This window comes from Eublepharis macularius, chromosome 7, assembly GCF_028583425.1.
Source record: "Eublepharis macularius isolate TG4126 chromosome 7, MPM_Emac_v1.0, whole genome shotgun sequence".
Classification (NCBI taxonomy): domain Eukaryota; kingdom Metazoa; phylum Chordata; class Lepidosauria; order Squamata; family Eublepharidae; genus Eublepharis; species Eublepharis macularius.
The window spans coordinates 71,117,360-71,135,633 of NC_072796.1; the positions used below are offsets into that span (position 1 = coordinate 71,117,360).

The 18,274-nt window shown below is 45.7% G+C and overlaps 1 protein-coding gene across 2 annotated transcripts in view; it reads right to left on the minus strand.

Moving 5' to 3' along the window:
- Positions 1 to 18,274, minus strand: part of SMCHD1 (structural maintenance of chromosomes flexible hinge domain containing 1) — a 285,354-nt gene that overhangs the window by 34,970 nt on the left and 232,110 nt on the right. For both annotated transcript variants that reach the window (XM_054984492.1, XM_054984491.1), the window contains 2 exons: positions 17,695 to 17,765; positions 8,587 to 8,758 (listed from right to left, as the gene is read on the minus strand). In XM_054984492.1, the coding sequence (XP_054840467.1) occupies positions 8,587 to 8,758; positions 17,695 to 17,765 (243 nt within the window). The remainder of the gene's footprint in view (positions 1 to 8,586; positions 8,759 to 17,694; positions 17,766 to 18,274) is intronic.

Consider the following 18,274-nt stretch of genomic DNA (forward strand, 5'->3'; position numbering starts at 1 on the left):
TTTTATTTATTATTTTCTTTTCCCTTTTCTTCTTTAATTGCCATGCCAAATATTTCCCAGGTTTATTAGCACCCTCAAAAGCTTTTTGATTCAGTCTTTTAAGGTTCCACTCCAATTCTTTGTTACTCATTGCTGTTAACTGTTCTTGAAGAATTTTGATTTCCTGATGTATTTTCTTTTTCCCTGGTCTCTTTTTTAACTGTACTTCTTTGGCCTTTATTTTCTCCTCAATCTCTTGTCTTTTCTCCTCTTTCTTTTTCCTTGCTCTACCATTTAAGTCCATTAGTATGCCCCTTACAACCGCCTTGTACGCGTCCCAAACTTTACTGGTTGGTACTTCTTTATTCACGTTGTATTGTATAAAAAACTTAGTCTCTCTTCTCAGTGTTTCCATATTCTCACTTTCCTGTAACAGGTCCTCATTTATTCTCCAGGCTTTCCTTTTTCTCCTTTTTCCAAATTTCCACATAATTGGGTTGTGATCTGAGCCTACCATCGGCATTATTTCTACCTCCTTAGTCCATAGCGCTAAGTCCTTTGAGGCCCAGATCATATCAATTCTTGATAATGTAAGATGCCTTGCAGAATAAAAAGTAAACTGTTTGGTTTTAGGATATTCTCTCCTCCATACGTCTTCGAGAGTCTCTTGTTGAATCAACTCAAAAAAAAGCTTTGGCAATAGTCCTCTTTTCTTTTGTGCTTTTGTAGTCTTTTTGTCTAATTCCAAATCTGTCACTCCATTGAAATCTCCAGCAAGAATTATCTGGTCATATACAAGATCGTCTAGGTGCTTCCTTAAGTCCTCAAAGAAGCTTTCCTTTGCACCGTTAGGTGCATAAAGTCCGACTACCAACACTCTCTTTAAGTTCCAATTACATTCCACTGCTACAAATCTAGCTTCCACATCTCTCATAACAAATTTTGGCTGCAGCTCCTCTTTTATATACAACACCACTCCTCTTTTTTTCTTGTTGGAAGCCGCTACAAATTCTTTGCCCAATTTTCCAGATTTTAAATATTTTACATCCTGTTTTCTAATATGAGTCTCCTGCAAACAAACAATATCACATTTTTGTTTTAGTAGCCAATGAAAAATATTTTTTCTCTTATTCGGTGAGTTTAGTCCATTTACATTCCAAGATAATACTTTACACTCCATATTCATGGTTTTGTTGGTAAGTCTTTTTCATTGTCCTTGATAAATCTCTCCATCTCCCGCTCAGATCTGATGCGTTTTTTTGCCCCTCCAAACTCAAAGGACACTCCTTCCGGTAACTCCCATCTGTATCTGATATTCATGTCCTTCAAAGTCTGAATTAGCACTCTATATTTTTTCCTGTCCAATAACACTGATCTGGGCAGTTCCTTCATTATAATAATCGTCTTGCCATCAATCTCCAATGGATCTTGAAATTGTTTGGTCACAATCCTCTCTTTCATATTTCTAGTTGTAAACTGCACAATCACATCCCTTGGTAGTTTCCTCTGGGTTGCAATTCTCGAGTTCACACGATACGCCACATCTAGGATAGCCACAATTTCCTCCTCCTCCTTCCCCAGGTAATCAGCCAACACCTCAGTCATCTGTTCTTGCGCTGACTTCCCTTCCACTTCTGGCAGACCGCGAAAACGAAGCTGCTTCTCCATGTGTTTAGTTTCTGCAACTGACATCCTCCCCTTCACCAGCCTCATCTCTGTTTGTTGCGTGTCTATTAAATTCTCCATCGCGTCTTCTACTGTTTTAACTCTCTGCTGCGTTCCTTGTAATTCACTGCTAATGGTTTCCACACCTTTTTTCACTTCTGACAGCTCCGACTTTACTGTCTGTGTAACTTCCTTGACCTCTTTAATAAGCTCCAATTTCGTGTCCTTAAGTTCTTTCATCATGTCTATAAGTTTTTTGTCCAAATTTTCTATTGCCGATTGCCACTCTTTTTTCGACATCGTGGGGCTTGCTTTAGCTCGCTCCCACGAATCTGCTCTCTTCCTCAGCTCCGTGGCGTATAATTAAACGTTTTCCTTTTTTTTAAATGTCCCAATCTTTGCCAAAATTAATTTTTTATATCCAAAATGTCGGGCGTCTTTTCTCTATGGTTTCTCTATGTTATTATAATCCAAGATGGCCTACTTCCTCTTCCGCTGAAGCCACGACCCTTCCACTTTCAAAGATGGCGATTCCCCACTTCCTGTCCTTTGGCAAGGGCCGCTTCCCTCCAGCCACTCTATTGTTGTTACGCACTTCCTGTCTCCCGTCTTCCCACAGCAGGTCTCGCGATGGTGTCTTTTTCCCACAGCTCCAAAACCACAGGTATTCAAAACAATAGTCCGATTTTTGTAATAACTTCTTTAAACTTAGTCTCTTTTAAAATACAACTCCTGCCGAGTCTTCACCTCCTTTTCGCTAGTCTGTTGCAGTTTAAAAGTCTACTTTCTTTCCTCTCTGTTTTTGTCAATCTGTCCCGTTTCAAGAGATAGCGATCTTTACCTTCTCTCCAGCTTTCTCGGGTTGTAATCGCTGTTTCGATCTTAAATTCTCCTCTCGACTTCCCTCCCCGATCGAAGCTTGGGTATGTAGGTCTTATGCCAGCCGAATTGGCCCCAAAATTGCCGCAGAGATTATAGCCGACCCGTCGCAAGGTGGGACCTCAAGGATCGGGGGGGAGACTCCTTGTGTAGAGCCCCCCCTCGTCCGAGATCTAACTCACCCTAGGGTCTTGAGCGTTCTTTGCCTGCTCCCCGCCTGAGAGCAGTCGGCCGCGGGTTATTTTCACCCCTCCGGCCGGTTAAAACGGCAATCCGGTCAGCTCCACAAATGGAGCTGCGTTAGACCTCCATGAATCCCAAACCGGAAGTATATTTTCCTATATGGATATAAAATCCTTGCAGCAAAAGCTTTTATACAGTATTTATACTATAACCTGCAGTAAACACACAATGATTTCACTTTTTATTTTTCTTACCTCTCCTGTAAATGGAAACAATACATAATAGGAAAACTGTTGTTTGTGACAACACAAGTTGAGACAAAATCTGGTGACATACTGTGCTCCTCTCAAGATTCATCTACCTAATAGCAAACATCAGGGGCTTCCCAAGTCATGCAAAAATAATGATTTGTAATTTAAAAGACCCCTGCAACAATACAACAAGGACTAAGCAATTTCATTGCCCTCCAGGAAGAAAGGAATAATGAGGAGGCAGCTGTCAGAAGAGGAGGAAAAGGAAAACAGAATGAGAAGCTCTTTATAGCATCCTGAACTCCTTATAGCATCTGGGGGGATTAAGGACGGGGGATGCATAGCATGAAGCACACATTACCCACCCTCACAAGACCAAAATGCTACTCTTAGGAACTTTGAAGCTAGAAGTTGGGGGAGGAGAGAGGAAATAATTAGGACAGCACATTATCTATAAGCTCTTATCAGCTGCTAGAATGCTGGAATGGTAAAAAAGAACATAATTAGGTTTCAGGTGTATGTGGGTGTAAAGTGCTGTCAAATCACAGCCGTTTTATGACAATCCCTGCCAGTTTTTCAAGGCAAGAGACTAACAGAGTTTTGCAACCAGCTGCATCTGCGTAGCAACCTTGGTCTTTCTTGGTGGTCTCCCATCCAAGTACTAACCTGCGCTGACCCTACTTAGCTTTTGAGATCTGATAAAAACAGCCTAGGTCAGAGTTCAGATATATACTCAACCCCTATCCCCCAAACTTCTTCCATACAGTGTTGGAAGGGAAAGTGATAACCCCTTCCTGCCTATATGACTCAGGCTTGGGACTAGACTATAAGCTTAACATAGCCCTGAACCAAAGCAGTTTGCAATAAACTAGCTGCAGGACTAGACTGAATTGAAAGCTACTTATCTAGTCCTACAGCTATGCACTGGGGGGGGGGAGAAATGGATTATTTAATGGATTATTTCCCCCCAGTTTCTTACACGGTCCAAACTTATGAAAGACTATCTGTACAACCTGGAGTACTGCATTGGTACTTGGACCTGAGTCTAAGCTCTCCATAACATACATTTTATCTAATCTTTTTCATTGGAACTGTAGCAATGAAAAATAAGACACAATGACTGCAAAACCTCTCTAAGAATGGATGCTGATTAGACATGGGCACAAACCAAAAAAAATTAACGAACCAGCGGATCGTGGCTCGGTGCAGACCATGATCCCGAATTCCCGAAACGCAATGAGCTTCTCCCGTTGCCGACCCAGTTTGTGAAGGCCAAAGTGAGGCGCCCCGGTGTTTCCAGCGATACATGAACGGTGGGTGCTGGCGGCAGCCACCGGGCCTAGTGGGCACGGAGAGACGGTGATGAGCCGCCTCCCCTCAGGGGGCGGGGGGTCTGGCCGCTCACCAGTGGCACCCCCCATGTGCCTGCCCGCCAGGCTGAAAAGGAGCGAGCTGGTATTCCCGGCGAGAAACGAAAGGTGTGTACTGGGTGCGGCCGCTGGGCCTGGTGGGCATGGGGAGACGGTGACGAGCCGCCTCCCCTCAGGGGGCGGAGGGTCTGGCTGCTCGCCAGCAGCACCCCCCATGGGCCCACCCGCCAGGCCGAAAAGGAGCATGCTGGTATTCCCGGCGAGAAAGGAAAGGTGTGTACTGGGGGTGGCCGCCGGGCATGGGGAGAAGGCGACGAGCCACCTCCCCTCAGGGGGCGGGGGGTCTGGCTCCTCGCCGGTGGCGCCCCCCATGTGCCCACCCGCCAGGCCAAACTGGAGCGCACTGGTATTCCCGGAGTGGGTGGGAGAGGACCTGTCATCATGGGGAGGGGGGAATATCCCCCAGCATCCGTGGGTCCTCACCCGAGGGTCCCACCGAGAAACAGTGTGGCGGAGGCAGCCAACAGTACACACCTTCCTGCCTTGCCGGAAAGGATGGGAGGGAGAAGAAGGACCTGTCATGTGGGGGGTAAGTGGGAAGATCCCACCCCCAACCTCCAGGCCAAAGAAGAGCACGCTGGTATTCCTGGAGTGGGTGGGAAAGGACCTGTCATCATGAGGAGGGGTGGGGGAAGATCCCCCAGCAGCCATGGGTCCTCACCCGAGGGTCCCACTGAGGAACAGTGTGGCAGAGGCAGCCAACAGTACACACCTTCCTGCCTTGCCGGAAAGGTTGGAAGGGAGAGGACATGTTATCATGAGGCGGGAGAGGGAGAATATCCTCCAGCATCCACGGGTCCTCACCCAAGGGTCCAACTGAGGAACAGTGTGGCGGAGGCAGCCAGCAGTACACACCTTCCTGCCTTGACCGAAAAGATGGGAGAGGAAGGACCTGCCATGTGGGGGTAAGTGGGAAGATCCCACCCCCAACCTCCAGGCCAAAGAAGAGCGCACTGTTATTCCCGGAGTGGGTGGGAGAGGACCTGTCATCATGAGGAGGGGTGGGGGAAGATCCCCCAGCAGCCGCAGGTCCTCATCCAAGGGTCCCACTGAGGAACAGTGCGGCGGTGGCAGCCAACAGTACACACCTTCCTGCCTTGACGGAAAGGACAGAAGTTGTGGGACACATTCCCACCCAGCTGAAAAAGGTCCCGTCAGTCCCATTGACAGGGGTGACGCCACATTGTCAACTGACTGTATCCGTACACAATACAATCGGCTGTGCGAGCGCAACCGAGCTGTGTAACCAAGGAGGGAGCAGTAACAGGATAGTCCCTCGTGAAGCAGAAGCTGACCTGATCCACCGTCCTGCCTTTGCGGAAAGTAGGGGATGGGCAGGACAAGAGGCATTGTTTGGACTGGTCAGAGTAGTTCCTGAGAGGGGGAGACGGAAACGTGACAGCAGCAGCAGCAGCTGACATCGGCCACCTTACTGCCTTTGTGGGAAGGACATCAGTCGAGTGACCCATTTCCCCCTGCTCAGAGGGCTCTGTGTTTGCGATGGATGGGGGCACCGTGCGGCTGAACTATGTGTGGAACAGTTCCTGAGCTGCTGCGCAAGTGCCCAAAGGAGGCTGCCATCAGTATCACCCGTTTTCTTGCCATTCCGGAATGGATGGGAGGGAGAGGACCTGTCATGTGGGGGGTAAGTGGGAAGATCCCACAACCGCCAGGCCAAAGAGGAGTGCGCTGGTATTCCCGACGTGGGAGGGAGAGGACGTGTCATTCGGACTGGGGGCCTGATCCCCCAGCCACCGTGGGTCCTCACCCGAGGGTCCCACTGAGGAACAGTGCGGCGGCAGCCGCCTCCTGAGCCATCAGCCTCGAGGTTGTAAGAGCCGCTGTACGAGACCACGAGGGGACAAACTCTGCCAGTGCAGCCTGCCGGAGTGCTCTGCTCTCACCAGCATCACACTCAGGGCAAAGTGATCCTCCCACTGACCCCCGCTCAGAAGAGCGGGTGGCCCCCTTTCTCCCCCCAATGGATGTTTCACTGGGTGAGGAGGGAGACAGGCTCGGGTGGTGCCTCTTCAGGTGCCGAGTCAGGGCTGTCAAAGACAGGTGCTTTGGGTTTTTGCCCTTGCGCACCAGGACACCACAGGCACAGTACTGCACCACATAGGGGTCATCCGGAAGAGCCCGAAAGTGCCTCCATACGGAGGCGTTGTAACTCTGACCGCTAACTGTCCCAGGGGAAGGAGGACAAACAGTTACAGGCTGCGCTGCGGGGCTGGACATGGATGACGGGGTGAGGGGTGGACTGTGGGAGGGGACAACACCGAGAGTTTGAGATGGGGATGGGAGGGATCTTTCATAACACACATACCATTCCTTCAGGGATCCATCGCCCACCCACCCCTCCTCAAAATGTTGAGATTCTCTCCCTCCTGCACAAAGACTTCTTGGGCTGGCAGGACTCCCTGTGGCCCCCGAGCCACACCCCAAACTGCTTTCCACAACTGAACCAGGAGGACTGCCATTGCACTTCATCCCACAACCGCCCTTGGCAGCCAACATAGGAAGACTCATTGTGCCACCAAACTAGAATTAAGGAAGACAGGAAAGGAGATGACTCTGTGCGCCCTCCGCCGCAGTGCCCACTGAGCTTGGCCCCAGGGCCTGGCAGCAGCCCTGGCACCAAAGGGAGGGAGGGACTAGAGCCCTAGCCCACCGCTCCCACGGACCTGACCAGATCAGGCACTGATTAATAATAATCAATGTGAGCCCTCAGCCGAGGTACCCACCGAGCTTGGCCCCAGGGCCTGGCAGCAGCCCTGGCTCCAGAGGGAGGGAGGGACTAGAGCCCTAGCCCACCACTCTCACAGACCTGACCCGATCAGGCTCTGATCAATAATAATGTGAGCCCTCAGCTGAGGTACCCGCTGAGCTTGGCCCCAGGGCCTGGCAGCAGCCCTGGCACCAGAGGGAGGGAGGGACTAGAGCCCTGGCCCACCTCTCCCACAGACGTGACCAGATCAGGCACTGATTAATAATAATCAATGTGAGCCCTCAGCCGAGGTACCCACCGAGCTTGGCCCCAGGGCCTGGCAGCAACCCTGGCACCAGAGGGAGCGAGGGACTAGAGCCCTAGCCCACCACTCCCACAGACCTGAACAGATCAGGCACTGATTAATAATCAATGTGAGCCCTCAGCCGAGGTGCCCACTGAGCTTGGCCCCAGAGCCAGGCAGCAGCCCTGGAACCAGAGGAGATAGATCCCTATCCCCCAAAGCCAAGTTCAATTGTACTCTCTCAGTCTCTCTCCCCAAAGGCTAGCAAGTGGCAAGCAAGCGCTCTGTCCCACTCCACTGCTCGCAGCAAGTGAAACCCAGCCTGGGAGACCATGGCTATTTATAAGCATGGGTCCCATTCAGCAACACAGGAGGTCTGTGTTTTGCCGTCAGAGCTGCCTATCAGGGTCTGCAGGGATGAGATTGGAGTACCCATGGCTACAGAACACCCCCTTCCCCCTCCCTCCCCTGGATGTCTTCTCCCAACTTGTAACTGCTTTGCAGCTCCGTGGTTGGAAGGAAGCCCTGCTGATCAAGGAAAGCTGGGCTTCCATTCGGGTTTCCAGTGTGACAGAAGGAGGGCAGACAGAGCTCAGGCATTCCCCTGGCTCCGTTGCCAGAGGAACAGATTGCTGGCACCTGAGTGTCTGGCTTCCCAAACCGCACCCAAACGCCCCGAACCAGGCCTCTCCCGACCGCTGGTTCGTTGGCTGTGGCCGATCACAATCCACCGGGCCACGATCGCGCGATTGCCATTTTCGTTGGTCTTTGATGTTCGTAATGTGGTTCATGCGCATCTCTAATGCTGATGCATGTGATGGAATACACAGTTTCCAAATACGTGAAACCATTCAAAAATTTTCTATGATTTCACTAAAAAGTTTTAAATGGTACAAGTTACACAAATAAAAAATAAACAACTGGAAGCCAGTTGTTACTGGCTAGGATCTGCAAAATGTGATAACATTCAGCATTAGTCTGATCAGTTGTCTTTACAGAAGGGCAGGGGCTCAAATCTAAGCAGATGGCAAAAAGCTACAAGGACAAATGTCTACTGCCATTAGATATATAAGGCAAACTAATAATATAAGCATATTTTAGTTAAAATATTCTAAATTAATTTTAGGTGTTAGGAAATATTAACATAAAGTTGTATAAGAGATTTCATATATTATGTTCTGAACATACCTATCTGTGTGGAGAGAGCATAGTAATGCTGTGGCAGAGGTGCTCCAAATACCATTCCTCTAAGTTTATCCATGGGAGGAGCTTTATTCTGAAGGCCTCCAAATTTTCCATTGCTGCGAATTCTGTCTCCTCCTCTTGTTAGTAAAGTTGGGCAATGTGCAATTTTAACAATCTATGTAGACAGAAACAGTATTATTACTTAATAAATACTATATGTCAGAAAGTTATATATACCTCTTAAATCACCATGTTCATCTCTGGAAAAAAAAGAAATTGGCTTAAAAGTTACAGCTGGGAGTAAGTTATATATCCCACAAACATCAGTTATAAACTCTGCCTAGTATATCTGGGAAAACTGTAAACTTACCTCCAAATTTCCCTTCTAATCAGGGATCCAAGGCAAAATTTCTACTTGTGCTGGTGCTTTTGTGCAAGTGGAAGAAGCACAAGAAAAAGACCCATGGTAGTTGATTGCACCAGCTCAAACTTATTATATACTTTTTTTCTGCTGCAAAATCTTGTGTGCAAACAATTTCTGGGCACTAAAATAAATAGAGAGGTAAGTGCTAGGTGTTGCACAAGATCTTGCATCAGCAAAACTGCATAGTCTACTAATGTTTCCACTTGAGCTTTCCTGGATCCAAGCCAGAAAGTCCCTTCTCTGGGACAACAGGAAACAGGAACAGAGTAGTGATTTACAGGCAAGAGTCTGAAAGTGTAATCCTAAATAGAGATGGGCATGAAATGGTAAAAAAAGAACCCTGAGTTTTGTGGTTCGTTGCGTTCCATGAACCATGAACTTTCACGAAATTGTCCCGTTTCGCGAAACGATTCATTAGGTTCATGATTCATCAGATCGCAGGGCCCTACAACTGCCCCCTTCATACTCAGAGATGCCAAACTCGCAGGGAGACTTCAGCAGGCTCTCCTCCAGCCACCCTCCATGTAGCTCTCTTCAAGCTCTCTTTGCTGACTTTTCCCTCCTGGCCTCCTGCTTTCTGCCACTGCTGGAAGAAAAGTCAAGCAGAGTGGATCTGCTTGGGTTTTCCGCTCTTCAGGTTCTCTTTGCTGACTTTTCCTTCCCGCCCTCCCATCCTCCTGCTGCTCTGACATTCCCTCCCCCCACTTCCAAGTTCTCGAAAGAAAAGCCAAGCAGATCTGCTCAGGATCCACTTCAGGGAACTTGGGGGCAGGGGATGGATGGGAAGGCCTGTCAGAGCAGCAGGAGGATGGGAGTAGAGAAGTCCGGGAAGGGATCCTGAAGCTGGCAAGCAGTGGCAGAAGGAGCTGCTGAGGCTGCCACCGCCCCTGCTACTCCATCATCCTGTTCTTAAAAATGAAGAAGGGAAACAGAGAGGGGAAGGAGACTTCGACTAGTTTCCAGGTAAACTTGCACAGACCTGCCACGTGTAATTTGTCATTTGTAGCTTTGCTCAGCTCTCAGGTTGGCAAGGAGGGCTGCCTATCAAGGTTATGTGGTTAAGACTGGGGTTTCCATGGCAACAAAAGGTCTGCAGATATTCTGGGCCTATGTTGCCTAGGGAATCAATGGATTGGTGCCAGCCTGTCTGGCATCATGAAGCATTCATGCATCGAACGAATTGGCCCCAAAAGTCATGGATTTCATGGAAAACATGACCCCACGAAAAGTGTTTTTGCGATACATGAATCGGCCCGATTCGTCACAAAATTTGATTCGTATTTCGATTTGTGCCCATGTCTAATTCTAAACAGAGTTACATCCTTCTGAGACTACTGACTTAGAAGGATGTAACTCTGCTTAGGATGGCGCAGTAAGGGTGCAAGCCTAAGCAGGCCTTCTTATAAATGTCCCATTTTATTCAATGGGGCTTATACCCAAAAAAGTGTTCTTAGGGTTGCAAACAAAATATCTTTTTGTCAGCCAGAACTGGAAGGACATCCTTGAAGAGAAGAGAACTTGGTTGTAACTGTAAGACTTTTCTGGAAGAAATCTCATTGTAGCGCCTGGGGAAGGAATAATGGGATGACTGAAAACATTCACTAGAGGAATGTTGCCCCAGAAAGCCATTGAAGAAAGCCCCCTCCTACACAAAGTGGGCCACAATCTGATCTGGTATAGTTTCCTCTGATGCCTTGTATACTCCATCCCTATTAGTCATATTTCCAAGTTTGACACTCTAAGGGTGACAGTAAATACTATGAACAGTAGCAGGCCCTTTCTTGGAATGCTTTAGATATGGGCAAAATACAGACAAGAACTCATGCAACCTGTGAAAGGATTAATTCACCTTAAGGAAAATTTGAGCATAATATGTGTGTTTATGTTTTTATTGAACTATTTATTCATTTTACATATACTTTATTTTAAATGTTTTTTTTTAAATGTTTTGGTGTTTCCCACCTCGGGGACACTATTTGTGTGGAAAGGGGCATAGAAATGTTTTAAATAAGTAAACAATAATAATATAGATTTTGCCCATATAGAAAATACTTTTTTGCTGAAGCAAATGTTTCCATCATTAAAACCCTGAACTGTTGATTAGTCACCCAAGATCAGGGGATGAAAAATTACTTTCCTGGATCAAATATTTTCTGCTTTAGAAAGTTAGCTATTTATGAAATCCTGGATGTGTTTTGCTGTCCCTGCCCTCACTCCATCTGTTTAAATGTACACCTTAGCAGTGGTAGTAATTCAAGTATACTAACATTCTCTCACTTGCTTCGGAAGGTCAGCGTATCAAAGGTATACTGCTCAAGTAAAATGATGCTCCTGGAGGACATTCTATAAGCCTTCAATTACCAGCTTCTAGGACTGGGCCTCACAACCCTGGAAGCTGAAGCAGTTTCTATTCAGGATCTTCTGATTCCCATAAACTTTACTGGGCTTTGAAGACCTGGTTGAGGATTTTGTCCAGGAAGACAACAAAAGTCTTAGCAGTTTGAGATCTGTTCCAGAAATGGTTGCAATAACTCTGAACAGTGTTAAAGCTTTCCTTTAGATGGTGAATTTAAAAGATAAAAAAAAACTTGGCTAAAGGGGCTCCCCCACACACATAAAACCAGGGTCCTTCGAACACTCTTCAGGCTCCCCTGAGGAGAAAACACCTTTGCAAGTATATTCAGGTCTTGGTGTTTTAGGCAGATTATAGGTGATGAGGACAACAGGTGTGGGGAGAAATTGTAATGAAAATGCAAGAGACCCATGGAAAGATCCCAGGGAATATGAATGGCATTAATGGAGAGCAGAAAGCTCCCCTTGTCACTGCAGAAGCTCTACATCAAAGGTTTTGCTTTAGAAGTACTTGTATGGATTTCTGCCCCTCAGAAATCAATAAAATTTAAGATTTCACACCCTCTTTTTGCTGTGCAGCAATATGAACTTCTAAAGTTATTCTTTACTGTGCAGCAATCTGAAGTTACTTTCTCCTAGTGAATCAAAAGTGCTTCTTTAGTTTAATTGTTGGGAAGGTTTCTTGCCCTATTATGCTGGGATTTTTTAAATTAAAAATCATTTATATCCCACATATCAGTAAAAATAAGATGGCTTTGAATAAAATAATTTAGAAAGATAAAACAATCAACATTACACAAACATTGAGCAACATTTACAGAAGAAACATTTATATTTTGGAAGCCTGATCCATTCCACTTATGGAAACTAGAGTGAGAGTTTGAAGAAGTTAGTTAGTGACATTAGTTAGTTAGTGACATGAAAGGAGCAACTTCTTTCATTTTTCTTCAGAAGAGATTAAAGAATCCTGTTTTTCCTTGGTCTCTACAAGAATTGGTTCCAGGAGTTAAGAGCCTAGGAAGACAGAGGTCTTTTTCGTGTGGGCTTTTTCATCAGTTCTGGGCTGGCCCCGTACTGCACTGATTTCTCTCCAGAGTTCTGCATGCATGGTCAAAATACCACAATTCAGTCTCCAAACTGCTTCCCAGATTTTTTTTTTTGCATTCCACATAGGGAAAGGCTGCAACTGCCTCAGAATCGATCTTTCCCCAGCTTTCCCCCCTGCACAAATATCCTGATGTTTTTTTCATAGCAAAGTCAAACCATGGCTTTTTTGAAGTGCAGAATACTTTCTTTGGTGAGAGGCCTGGCCCTAGTCCTGCCTTTCTCCCTTCCTTTTATTCCCCTGCATATTGATTAGCTGAATAGCAACCAATCCAGGTTTTTTTTCCTGAATTAAAAAAAATAATAAATAGCAACGTTTCAATGTTGGTGCCTTAAAGAAAAAGAATATATTGTCCCTGAGGGGCAGGGGAAACGCTGCAATACAGCTAACATGAAAACTTCAGAGAGCCCTGAATCCTACTTGATATTTTAAAGTTTTCACCTGTGCTTCCTATACTTTTTAGTCCATTTTTGGCAAGGTTTTTTATTTAAATGTTGCAACAATGGTGCCATTTAAAAAGACCAAAAAAACCCCTTATTAGTTTCCTCAGCAATCAACTGAGGAAACTTACCTGTCCTCAGCCCACCAACTGAGGAAACTGAGGAGTCCTCAGCCAATCAGCTAATAAAATTGATACGATCTCAGCCCATCAGCTAATGAAACTGTCATGTCCTCAAAGCCCACAGCAGAAACGGAATTTTTCTAGTACAGAAATAAAAAACAGACATCACTTTGATTCAACTCCTTCAAAGTGTGGAATTAAAGAATCGAAGCACTACAGAGCCAGAACTGATGAGTAAAGTGGATCCAATCCTCATGGGTTGAATACACAGAAAGCCTGATGTAAAGTTCTCGATGTAGATGAGGCCAGAGATCATCAAGACAATTTCTAACTTGCAGTAACGACTGAAGTCATTCCCCCCCCTTTACATGAAATTAATGGTTGAGGCTCTTATCTCCATCTGAATCTCTGTTTAATAGTGTGAGGCCACTGGAAAGGTACTGATTTGTTTATAAATAGGTAGCCAAAGAAAAGACTGAAGAACTCGTAAAATCCTTCAAGTTCTTCCTCAATGCTGAACATTTTGTCAAGGTGGCTCATACTGTTCCAATGAATTGCAGTCTGAGAAGAATATGCTGGGACAAGGACAACAGCTCCATGAAGCCTTGTGGAAGGTCAGGAACGTGATCCACCCAGGCCCAAGACTTGGCTGTGCACATTTGATTGCAAAGGGGCCGACATGTTGGTCTGTTACAGCAAAATAAACAAAAATCCAGAGGACCTTAAAGACTAAAACAGGGTTGCACTTACCTGTAACTGCTGTTCATTGAGTGGTCTTCTGTACATGCAAACATTGGGGACTGCACACACACACAAGCCAGCCACGGAGAAGATTTCCTGAGCTTTCTAGAAAACTAGGAGTGCCTCTCCTCCTTTTGGTGTTTTCCTGCCAAAATCATCACGACCAGGAAGAGGGTGCTATTCACTAAGTTCTCTCCATGCCACTGCTGGAGAACCCCCAGAAACTAAAGTTCCAGAGAGTTCACAGCCAGGCAGGAGGGAGGGATGTGTGCCTGCACAGACCACCACCCAATGACCAAAAGTTACATGTAAGTGTAAACCCTATTGTCATCTTTGTGGCTTCTGTGCAGTTCCACACTGGGAGAGTAGCAAGTTACTGAAGGACAGGTGTGTGATGCTCTCAAATTAAGATACTATGGAGGATCACCTTCCCAACAGATGCTTAGTGTCTCATTGACATGCACCTGGAGGTGCTTCTAAAGAAGTACAAGCAGGAATGGAGCAAGGAAAAAACAATGTTCTAGTGGGGAAAGTTGTGCATGGTAAAGAAGGTTGAACAGTCATGCACTCAAGAGACTGTGTAGCCTCTACCAACCCACAAAGGAAGAGTTGTGTGAGGATACTGCTAGGTCTCTCTTGGAACGTGAATGACTAATACAATTGATAGTGTTGTGAGACATGAGGGCTGAAAACCAACCCCCGCTAGGGAATCCTGGCCAGGGCACATGATACATTAACACTGAGAAACGCTATGAATCGAGGGACGTAAGTTAGACCCTCCAATGTCCTCATTCCACAGTTGGAAGTGTTGTTTACTAAAAATGAAACAATAGGGAGGTGTAAAAAGTTAACAAGGAGTTACACACCCTACTTTGAATGTCTTTGGAAATCTAATAAGGAAGAGGAAAGTTTAGAGTGCCTGAGTCCCAAACATGATCAATATCACAAGAAGCAGGGGCCATGCTATAGCCTCAGTAGAGACTTTTACCCACTGAGAGGTGCCACTCAACAGACTGGTCACATACACTACAGTTATAGGCTGTGAAAGACACAGATATATGGAGGCATAAGCTGAACTCTCAAAAGCTCATATTAAATATGAGCCTTTATCTTATTATACAAAGAGGCAATCTGCCATTGGAGTTGTTCAATGATCTCAACTGTAATATTTTGGCAAATACCATTTATGCCCCAAGGAGGGGTTAAAACATGTGTCATACTCCCTTCAAAGGGGATGGGAAAAGGATCATAATGGCCTGTTGATTATCAGCTTAAAGGAAAAATTGCAGCAGGAAATTCTGCTTCCCACACAGCCTAACAGCTTATAGCATTCACACTACAGTCACTGATTTAGAGATGAAATGCTATTTAATCTGCAAGCCATCAAGAACAATAATGATGACCATTGGAATGAAGAATAAATTTGATAAAGGACTGCAATAGGTGCCCTGACAACAGCCAATTTAATGAACGTTTGTGTGTCAAGGACTTCTTGTCCTGGGGCACCATTCCTGAGTATAAATATAAGATGTCCTTTTAAAAATATAGTTGTGGAATTTATCTAAGCCCCTCTTAAACCCAATTGGGGACTCAAAGTGGCTATAACATTTTATACCTAGGGTCACGGGTAAGCCTTTCGGACACAATGGCATTTGGATCTGGATTTCCCAGATTCTAGCCCAATGCTATAAGTGCTATACCAAACTGGCTCTTGTTAGAAATGGCGTTATACAGGAATGAACCCAGAGACAGGATGAACACAATTGCAATAAGAACTCTCTCTTAGCAATGGTAATTGTAAAGCTGTGGAGTTTGTTTCATGTTATTCCTAGAATAGTTCCTGTCCAAGTTTAGTCTGTGTAAACTGGCTGATGGACTGCTAGGGAAGGCAACTTAGTTTAACAGAAGTAAGCTGAAGCACAGGAATGAATCTCCCTGGAACCAAACTGAAGCAAGGGTACTAACATCACTTCAAAGAATCTCATACATCCCACCCAACCCAAACTGAAGGAAGGGACATTGTTGCAACTTAGTCCAACAGAAGCAAACTGAAGCAAGGGAATGCCTTGAGCTTGTGGTTGGGAACTACTTGTTTCTGTTTTGTGGTGTTTCCCCACTAGCTGAACCAAGTGCCTGGCTGCTGTGAATGATACTGGTTCTGTTGGGCTAAGTTGCAACAGTGTTGCTTTCTTCAGTTTGGTTTGGGTGGAATGGATGTGATTCTCTGATGTGATGTTGGTCCCCTTGCTTCAATTTGGTTCTGGGGGGATTCCAGTCCTGTGCTTCAGTTCAGTTCTATTGGGCGTTCTCTGAGATGAGCTCAGCTTACATCTGGGAGTGTGCCTTGGCCATGGCAGCCTTGCCCCAGTGTGTCTCTGCAATGGGAGTCAGCTTTGACTTCCCCCCATAGAAAACAATGAAGTGGCTGGGGCATCTTATTCAGGGCCTCATAGAATTGGCCCCCAGGGTCCAATCTTCCTGAAACTTGGGATGTCTTTAGAGAATAGTCACGAGTAGGTCCCATGAAAACGTGGTGGAGTTTGCATGAAAAATGTCAGCCCCCAGATAGTTCCCAGATATTTTCCCCCATAGGGAATAATGGAGAATGGGTGGGGGCACTTTCTTTAGGGATCCATTAAATTGGCCCCTGGGGTCCAATCTTCATGAATCTTGGGGGTCTTTATAGAACAGCAGGAGTAGATTCCCACCAAATATGGTGAAGTTTGGCTGAAAAATGATCCATCCAGCCCACCAGGTAGCTCCTAGAGTGATTTCCCCATAGAAAACAAAGGCTGAATTTTACCATTTTTTTAATTCTGAAAAAAATCAGGATACCTGATTTTTGATTCAAAATACCCGCATTTTACCAAATCAGCCAAACGAACTTAATATTTAAAATAAACCTTGGTTTTGTGTTACAAGCAAACTAAGCCTATCTTTCATTGCTGTGAATGATTTAGAAAGAGCTATGATGAAGATTCTTTGTCTCCTCAGAAGTAGAAAACAGATTGGCTTGAAAGAGGAACCTCCTTCTCTTGAAACAGGCTTCTATTAAATTCCTGACTTCTGTTGTTTCAGAAGAGGAACTTTCCAGAGCAGTTGAGGTGTCCTTTGAATCTGACTATGAACAGACTATTAGGCAGCCTAAAGTCCATACAATATCTATTAGCTCTCAAGAGCATGTACCAACTCAGTGCCCTGACTAATACATGATGTGGCCCATGGCTAAAGTGTTTTCCAACTGAACATTCCACAGGTCTCCTTGTCATACCTAAAGAGATCCATGACATGCACTAACCCATTCATTAGCAAGCCCGTATTGCACCTGACTGCATGTTCACTACATGTAAAGGGCATATGACTCATGAAAACTTAAACCACAGTGCATTTTTTAGTCAGTGCCACAAGACTCTTTGCCATTTGGGCTGCAACAGACCGACATAGTTATTCCTCTGGAATTTGTTATGAAAGCAAGTAGTTTACTCATGAACTACATCATGTATAAATGAAGTCTAACTCCAATACACAAAACTGGAAGTCCTGTATTTTCATTTTGGACCAAAACAAGCATTCCTCTCTAGACCAGAATGCTAAAAAAAAGCATGAATCTGGCCATGAATCCAAAGCTTGGGAAATACAAAGAAAGGACTGGATCATTTCTGAAGATGACTAGGTGTGATAAATATTCTCAACAGACTTAAATTACTACTTTTTTTCCTAAGTGCAAAACACTATTTACCAGCACTTACAACTCCAAGGCAACCTCTAAAACATTGTAAGGGACAACATAAATTTGAACAAACTCTACGGGGTTCTTAGACTGAGGCCTTATATTCTGTGATGATATAAATATGACTGAATTCTGTTTTCAATCCCTTGCACTATTAGAAAAGCACAAACAAATCTACATGAATCTATAATACATACCTCTTTTCTGTAATGATTGGCAGCATCCAAACTGTCAACAATAATGGTGTCCCCCAAGATCATTCCAAACACTATGAAATTAAACAGTGAGATTTCAATAACAAAACCGCAGTCTATTAATGTTTACGTAACCTACTGTTTCCAATCACATCAGCACATGACATCTTGACATGGCAGTTCAACTTTAGCATTTCTGTCCTGGGACGGCCTCCTGGCACCCCACGGACTCCCTCGCAAGCCCCTTTGAAGGCCCCATGCAGACCCACCTGCACCCCTGGTGGCCAGGCAGTGCCCACGAGATGGAGAGACAAGCATAGCTCTGGGAATGATGGGGAGGCTTGGAGCAGCAAGGCTCAGCTGGAAGCTAAGAGGATGCCGCGGCAGCTGCTTCTGCCTCCCAATGCCTGGCCCGGAAGTGCGGTGGTGGTGAGGGATACAGGATGCCACCGTTGCCCAATACCTACAGCAGATGCCATCCTCAATGCGGGGCAGGGGACACACCCCTGAACAAGGCTGGCGGGCCGGAAGCCCTCGCTGATGGTGATTGGCTGGCTGCATGGCAGGTCCCAGGAGAAGAGGA